At 35.4% G+C, this 8,259-nt stretch overlaps 1 protein-coding gene across 3 annotated transcripts; it reads right to left on the bottom strand.

Moving 5' to 3' along the window:
• Positions 1-423: 423 nt before the first annotated feature.
• MC5R (melanocortin 5 receptor) lies at positions 424-7,333 on the bottom strand. 3 transcript variants are annotated; one of them, XR_008354340.1, is made up of 3 exons: positions 7,199-7,327; positions 2,746-2,942; positions 424-646 (listed from the first exon to the last, which is right to left on the bottom strand). XR_008354340.1 is itself a non-coding variant. In XM_053468009.1 (2 exons), the coding sequence occupies exon 2, from the start codon at positions 2,863-2,865 to the stop codon at positions 1,876-1,878; it is 990 nt and encodes a 329-aa protein (XP_053323984.1). In that variant the 5' UTR covers positions 2,866-2,942; positions 7,236-7,333; the 3' UTR covers positions 1,622-1,875. The 3 variants fall into 3 exon arrangements, 2 of the variants coding, with proteins under 2 accessions (XP_053323984.1, XP_053323983.1); XM_053468009.1 differs by lacking the exon at positions 424-646 and having other exon boundaries at positions 1,622-2,942; positions 7,236-7,333; XM_053468008.1 differs by lacking the exon at positions 424-646 and having other exon boundaries at positions 1,622-2,942.
• Positions 7,334-8,259: the final 926 nt, after the last annotated feature.

The raw sequence follows: 8,259 nt of genomic DNA on the forward strand, positions 1-8,259 counted from the left end.
GAACAAGACGATGCAAGAGCAGAAGCAAAGCGTCACAGCAGAGACATGGACATATAAGGGAAGCAGAGAAGGTAAGGAGACGTTCAAAGAGAGCATGAGAGAGTGAATGAGAGTGTGAGAGAGCCTTAATGAGAAAGTAGGTTTGTTTGTGAGTGGGAATGAAGGAACCAACGAAATGTAAACAAAAATTAGGAGGTCTTTGCTTCATGTTTGTTGGGGTTCTTTCCTCTTTTTCAGTGATTTGTACATATGGTTGAAATATGCAAATTTCCTTAAAATTGCAATTTGTACGAATCCAAATGCATAAGTCTAATATATATATATATATATATATATATATATATATATATATATATATATATACACACATATAAACATGCAAATACATGTTTATAGACATGTTTTTTTCCAGAATGTTTGTCTTATAATTGAGCAAATACAGTATTCCACTTCCCTCCTGTAAGCTCCTTGTAGCCTGTACCACAAGCCTGGAAATTACATCACTTCTCGGCGTGCAGTGTGAATGATAATTGTCACACGTCTGGGGACCCCATCGAATCACTGCCTTTTAGGACAGGTAAGAGATAAGGACCTATAAGAAAACCAGGTCCCTGGAGCAATCGCTGCCGGGTCCCTCAGAGCAGCCCTGTTAAATAGAAAAGCATGCAAGGTGTTTGGGTATTTATTATGGAGAAAGGAGTCCACAATATATGCTTCACCATAGTTCCACTATGACATTTGGAGCTGGTGGTCATTTCTTTGGACGATTGTTTTTATTCACAGTTGGCCCTGTGCCTCACACTTACCTTTGGTAGAAACCGGTGTCCTCCTTTGTGGTTTGACAATTATTCCAATTGAGGATGGCTGAGCAGCTGCTTGAAGAAGCCAATCAGTGAGAGGAAAATGCTCCCATTGAAATGAAATTCGCACTCGCAGTGTTTGCCAAGCCAGCACTGGACCTGAGTGGAGGTGAGTGTTTGGCCGACTATATCTCCTGCTTAGAATCGTGTGAACGAGCACATGTGTAAGGGGGTGAACTCAAAATGGTAACAAAATACCATAACTTATTTTCCATGGTGGTGTCATAAAAATTTAAGGGGATCACTCATCTATCATATGCATTAAAGATGAATAGTGCTTTGCATTGGATAATGATATTTAACACCCTCTTTTATCTAACAGCCCTTTTTTCACTATGGTTGTGTATTTACATTTGTTCCAATCTTGTTTTAATGCAATCATTAAGAAGAAGCATTGCTTAAACACACAAACTCTTTCTAAACTGAATTTTAACGGAGAAAGGTGTTTGCTTACAATGTGATGTATTAAGGTAAATATATAAAGATTTGCCCAGGAGTATATTATCCTCTTCTATTTTGTTGCAAAGAGCAAATCAGTATAGATTTAGCAGCAACCTTTGTATAGGAAGGGCAGATTTGAGGACACAATTACCATCCTAAATATATATATATATATATATATATATATATATATATATATTCTTGTAGGAAAGCCCAGCAAAAATGTCAGAGCATAATTTCACATTCTTAAGATGCCTGATTGACAACATAATTTCTGTTTACTTAACCAACACTGTGAAATTTAAAACAGAAAATCTTAGTTATCATATTACACACATTTATTATCCATCTAGTTAGGTGTATTGTGTACATTATAATTGGAGCAGGACCAGTATCCATCCAGAGTGTTTTTTTTCACACAAAAGACAAATGCTTCACAACAGGTTGTTCATCAAACCTTTGAAGATTTAATAGTCTTATTGACTAATATTACTATGTAGTATGTACTATGATACTTGTTAACATTTTGGTTATTATGCGTTGTTGTTAGCCATTCTGTTAATAAAATATGCTCTTAATATTTGCTAGGAAAATCACATATAATTCTCATACTGCAGCAACATATTATTTCCTTAAAAGTTTTTCGCATTTCCTGACTGCGAAATGCATATATCAAAGGGTCAATGACAGAGTTACACATAATGAGAATCAGATACATATTAAAGTGGGACATAAAACACACACAATATAGGTTCTGCGGACAAGAAATCATGAGAATAAGATGGAGAAAGAATGGAGCCCAGCATACAATAAAAATGCCTATCAGTATGGTCAGAGTTATTGCTCCCTTCATACTTGTCCTCTGATGGACTGAGTTGTATCCAGGTAAAGCTGCTATCCTTTTAACATGGGTGCGTGCCAGCAAGAACATATGGATATACAGAGATACCATGAGAAAAAGCATTGTGAAAAACATTGAAATAAGACAAATTATAACATATGTGGATTCATAATAAAGAATGAAGATAATCCCACATCCAGTGCAGAATGTCCATATACATGCAATAATGATGCCTGCTCTTTTCATTGTCATAATGTTATGGTAACGTAGAGCATAAAAGATGGTGATGTATCTGTCCACCGCTATTGCAAGTAAACTGCACATGGAAGCCACCACAGATATGCAGATCATTGAGTCGAAAACATTATCAATATGCCGAATAAAAGCATCTTCCATAACTAAAAGCCTATTTTTTATTAAATTTATTGTAATTGTCTCCCAAGCATTGGACACACTAACTAACATATCAGCAACCGCTAGGCTACATACAAAGAAATACATAGGGGAATGCAGATTCTTATTCTTAATAACTGCAAAGATGACGAGAATGTTCTCAAGGAGGCTCACTATGCCAAGTGTTAGAAATACCTCTGCAGCTATTACCACTTGATCGCATGATGAGGGCTTGGTCTTGCTGGTTGGTATTGTGCTGTTACCCTCCAAACTGTTTAAATTAAGTTCTAGCACACGTAACTGGAGAGATGAGTTCATCACTAAGGTCATGGAAGGGTTCTTTCTTCAGACTGACTATCTTCAAATTTGCGGGCAGAATTCATTTTTCACTGAAGTACTGAAATATCCTGCCAGGAATAAAAAATAACAATCTTATATATGTGTAATATTAAATTGACAAAGCAGGCATTCTAACAAAGTATTAGAGATTGTAACATTTATACGTAACAAGCCAACTAAAACATTGATATAATGCAGAAAAATTATTGTTACTTATAGTGTAATAGTTTGTGTATACCGTGTATTCACTGCTGAATGATATGGGGTCGGTGTTGATAAGACAACACTGGTATTCATTTTTCTTTTTGATTAATTTTGGAGATTTTTTACCTGCTAATTTTGGAAGTGTGCTAACCGCTTAGGACAAAGGCTTTCTTTCACTTGTGAGGACAAGAGTTTACAGCATTTCCACTATGTCTTTCTCCGACATTTTGCCTCATTTGGGATACCGACCCAAGCACATTCTATTTTGATTTTGATATATTCCACATGATAGGAACCACTGCCAAAAACAACTCTAGTTTATATTCAGCAACATCCTCCTCAGCAATGTTTTGATTTGGTGGATTGTAGAGGGTTTTAAAAACAAAAAAACAAAAAAATACTGTCCTTTTAATGGTGAGGTAGGAGGAACCTGGAGACTTTTTTTTTACCTTTTTAATATTTTTGTGGGAGGGAGGTCTTTTTATTATTTTTCACACTTCAACATTTGTCTTAAACTAAACAAAACATTTTTGCATTTTTAGGAAGCTACATTGTATGATCATACTTGAGAACTTCCAACGGAAAGCTACCCAGTGCTCTCACTTGTGGTGGGTGGCTTAGTGGAGGATAGGGCTAACCCATCCATGGGTCAGTGTTAGTTTTACATAGGGTTCGAGCTGGCCCCTAACAACCTAAAAGGAGCAAGAAGTACAAGGGGAGGTGGACAGGGAGCGGAGATGGTGAAATGCTGCTTTCATACCCAAAGAAAGAATAAACTCACCAGAGACCCAAAGGACGCAGCCAGCCAGCTATGAATGTGCAGTCCACAGGGATTCCTTTGAGAAACACTGTAATTATGCTATATTGACATTTTATATTTTAAACGCCCTCATTAATACTCTTAAGAAGGCTTGTAGGAAGGCATTGACATAACAAAGATGGGGCAGCATGAGGGCATATGGGTTGGCAAATTTGTCAAAACAGGCAGAGTCTAGTCTAGAGAAGCCAAGGCTAACATTTAGAGGCTGTTGTTTTCCAAAGCTTCCAAAATGGTTGTTTAGTAAATAAGAAGCTATCAGAGAAATACAAGTTTAGGACAGTTAGACTAATGGGGATCTTTAAGGAATTCTGTTTTATTTAGAAATGAGAATTGCATAGTGTTGAATATCCATATAATACAGTTTGACCATAATGGATAGTTCAGAAATTTCCATATAGGAAACAAGCTTCTAATTTTTCCCCTCTACAACTGGAATTGAGAGTCAAATTGTTGCTGCAAAGTAATCCAAGTACAGGCTTTTAGGCTTAAATGGCAAATGTAAACTATAACATAGCAATTAAACTCCAGTTGAATGACCTTCCCATTTTTACTTGACAACAGCTCTGACTACTTGCATGCAAATGTTCTGGGATACAATTGTATTAGCCGAATATCAATGTTATCTTTACAATGTAATTACCTATGTCATAACAGCTCCAAAGAACACTTAGAGACACTTACATGTTAAGCATTTCATTTGCATGCACAAGCTGCAGCTTTCTGTATTATATGATCTCTTGCATTGCCATATCTTGCATATCTTGTCAGTGAAATGTATAAGACATTAATTGCTCAGCAGTGAAATATATTATATAAAAATACCTAATTTTCATACATTTAAAAAAAAAAATCTGCTGATGATAAACAAGTATGAAATGCGCAATGACCCAAGGTATGCTGTTTTATACCTATTTCTTGAGTATAGCTGCTAGGGCAAAAATGGCCATATGGAAGTGAATCATTTTGTGTTTCTAACTACATCACCCCCCTAGGCAACATATAAGATGTACTTGTATCTAAAGTTGTAAAACTCCTCATATAACATTGACATTTTTCTATACCTGGAAATTGCTAGTGCTAATAATAATCATACTAAAAATGGTAGTGCAAAAAAAATATCTGATTAAAACCTAAATTGTCCTGTCACTATGATATAGATCTTTACATAATTTGTGTGAATAGATAAGGTCTGGGAGAAGTAACATGAAAGAACTAAGTTCAGAAAATGAAAAATGAAGGAATATTATGAAGAGGGAGAAAAAAATATTCGGAAAGAGGATAAGAAATGAAAGTTAAATATGTGATAACATGAGAGCTTAGAAAATAAAAAGGGAGACAATGTCCAGGGAGAGTAAATGCAATGGGGTAGTAATATGTATTACTTAAAGTGTAAACTATCTAAAATAACAAATAAGAGGCAATGCAGTCAAGGGATGTAGAAGTGGGGAGAAGAGGGAGAAAGTGTGCTCAAGAAGCAAACAGGAAAAGGCAGGGGGAGTAAAGTGAGGAAATTACTAAGAAATAGAAGAAGAGGCAGTTGAAAGGGTTCAAGAGAAGACAGGCAGCTGAACATTACAGTGAATAATAAGACCAGCAAGATTGCAGGGCATTAAAGGATAAAGAGATAAGAACAGGTAGATGGAAGAATAGGGGGAAAACGAGAACAGTGCAGACAGAAGGGGAGGAGAGGAGACGGCACAGAGAGAGAAGAGAAAAAATATGCACAAGAAAGACAAAACATGATCAAGTGAGAGATGAGAAGGAGAGGTGAGGAAAGAAGGGTGAAAATGAGGAAATGATAAAGACCAGGATAACAGGAAAGACTGGAATATCAAAAGAGTCTGAATTAACTGAGGGTGGTATAGGATAGTAGAGGGATTAAGAAGTGAAAAAGGCAATGTATGAGACTTGCTAGGTAGTTAATACAATTATTATGACATATGCCCAATGATGCTTTCTAAAGCTCATTCAATATGAAATCAGCTCAGTTTTAAAATTACACATTAATGTTAAATGTATACAGTTGCAATTTTTGTAAAAGAATATATAGATAAGCCAGCTACCAGTTTTTTTTACTATCAACACACCTGGTATTGTATGGGTTTTACAACATAGAAATTATTTTTGGAATGACTGGTTAAATGCATCAGATGTTTAAAGTACCTTTAAAGTGTGTAGATGTAATTCCACAGTTTAGAACAGTACCCCTGTATAATTTCTATTTAATGTGTGAACATGATGGGCTATGTCAAGTTAATTTAATGGAGTAAATACATAGGGCAAACATTTAAATTAAAATGCAAGGCAATTAAATCTCCAATGCCAGACCTGAGAAAGCTGGTAACTTATAAATAGCAAAAACCCATTTGACTTAAAATTTATGGCGTCATGCCTTTTTCTACATATCCTGTACTAACTTTAACCAATGTCATAACCCAGCAATATCTCTTTAAACAGCCATCTATAACTACACTGTTGATAACACTTTAAGGAAACTTTAATTTCCGTTATTTAGCTTGGCAAATATTCGAATGACATGACATTATTTTTTTAATCATCTTTGTGATTTGAAAGATATGGGTAATATGCATAGACATAAAATGAACAATGGTAATGTTTAAAAAGGAATATTTGGATTAGGAAAATATAATAACTGTATGATTGATTAATTAATGATCCTATGATTATTGTAAAAATGTCCTCCCAATTTATTTTGTGAAGCCTAAACAAATATTTGCAAAGACCAACTTTTGTACATGGATTATGTGTATAAATACACCATGTATGCAGGATCCTTAGAAATCGCAAACTGTTGCAAAAAAAATCTATCATTTAAATAATTTGGCAATTTACAATTATACTTATTAAGTATAAAACGTCAAGAGTCTTAGTTTCCAGGATGATAGGTTTACAGTGGTGATGATTGCACTTCTTCCACTGAACCAAAGAGAACTTTCACAGAACAGAACACCATTACACTTCGTTTAAAATATAATGCAGAAACTGCAGAATCAGCTCAAAATGGTCAGATCACAATTCCTTTATTAAACGGCTTAACTGTTGCAGTGCTGGACTATTCACCTCTCAGAGATGAGCAGATGAGTTATATTTAAATAGTATACAAAACCCTCTTGAATTTAACAGACTGTTTTTGTACATTGGTTTTGTTCCTGATAATAACCCCTACGTTGCCTAATTCTTTATTTACATGTATTTCCTTAGTTGATCATGCTTACTGTAATTAGAGTCATTACAGCCCTTCTAAGGCTGTATGAAATACATACTGTGTGAGAGTGTTACCTCTTGTCTTCACCTGCAGGAGTCCAGCCATGCTCACCATTTGAGGTCCTGTTGAAGGCAAATCCCAGATTCCATTCCACTCATGGAATAACTTGGTGTTTGGTCCATTATCCCAGCAGCTGAACAGTATTTCAGGGCTCAGAGTGTGTGAGAGAGACAGGAAGATGGAGGATACGATTAAATCCACAGAGATATAAACATAAAGCAGATCACACACTCTGAAAGCGTTTTATACCTTCATACACTGCTATCAAACCAAGCTCCTCCTCTCTCCTGCCATCAATGAACTGTACAAGAACTAAACGATTTGACTTCATAGCACCACCAGATGGCTCTTAGTAGAACTCAACACTTGACATTTTGCAAGTTAAATACTGTATGACTTTATCACAAAATGTTAAGTATACTAGAATAAAAAACAAAATTAAAAATACCCAAGGTTTTTGTCCATCAATCTACAGCGAGCTACAGCATAAGAAATTAGATTTAACCCATTAAGGACCTGAGCATTTTATGCTATAGAACCAGAGCAATTTTCCTGATTTTCCTGTTTTCCTTTAAATTATGTATATACATTTTGTCTTTTCTGTCAAAGTAGAAATACTTACTCCTAGTGCTATGAGTTTGATTTTATACAGTAACCTATTGTATGGAACTGTATCAAAAGCATTCACAACATCAAGGCAGGCTACATCTAGAGCGTATCCATTTGTATAAAAAAACAAGCAAATTAGATTGCCATGGAACTATCACTGGTTAAATCAATGTATATGCCAGCCAACAGTGTTTAAAGATGGTGTATTATTCTTATGTGCTATAAAATGTGATCATAATGAGGAGCTAATTTGCAGCTTGACCTCTCAGCTTATTGTGGATCTTTTATTACCGGGAAAAGAAAAAATGTTGGTGCGCTAAGCTAGTCTCAGGCTCAAATAATACAAATGTATAATATGAGGCCTACCAAACAGTGTGAGCATGCTGCAAATACAGTGTGTTGGCTGTACAATGTATACAAAAACAAAAACTGTCTGCGCTTCTCACCCTAATAAAGTTGGCAACAA

Source organism: Spea bombifrons, chromosome 5 (assembly GCF_027358695.1).
Source record: "Spea bombifrons isolate aSpeBom1 chromosome 5, aSpeBom1.2.pri, whole genome shotgun sequence".
NCBI lineage: Eukaryota > Metazoa > Chordata > Amphibia > Anura > Pelobatidae > Spea > Spea bombifrons.

What these genes read in the sequence shown, in the direction of transcription:
- MC5R (XM_053468009.1), bottom strand. Translation starts at nt 2,865, where the DNA reads ATGACCTTAGTGATGAACTCATCTCTCCAGTTACGTGTGCTAGAACTT.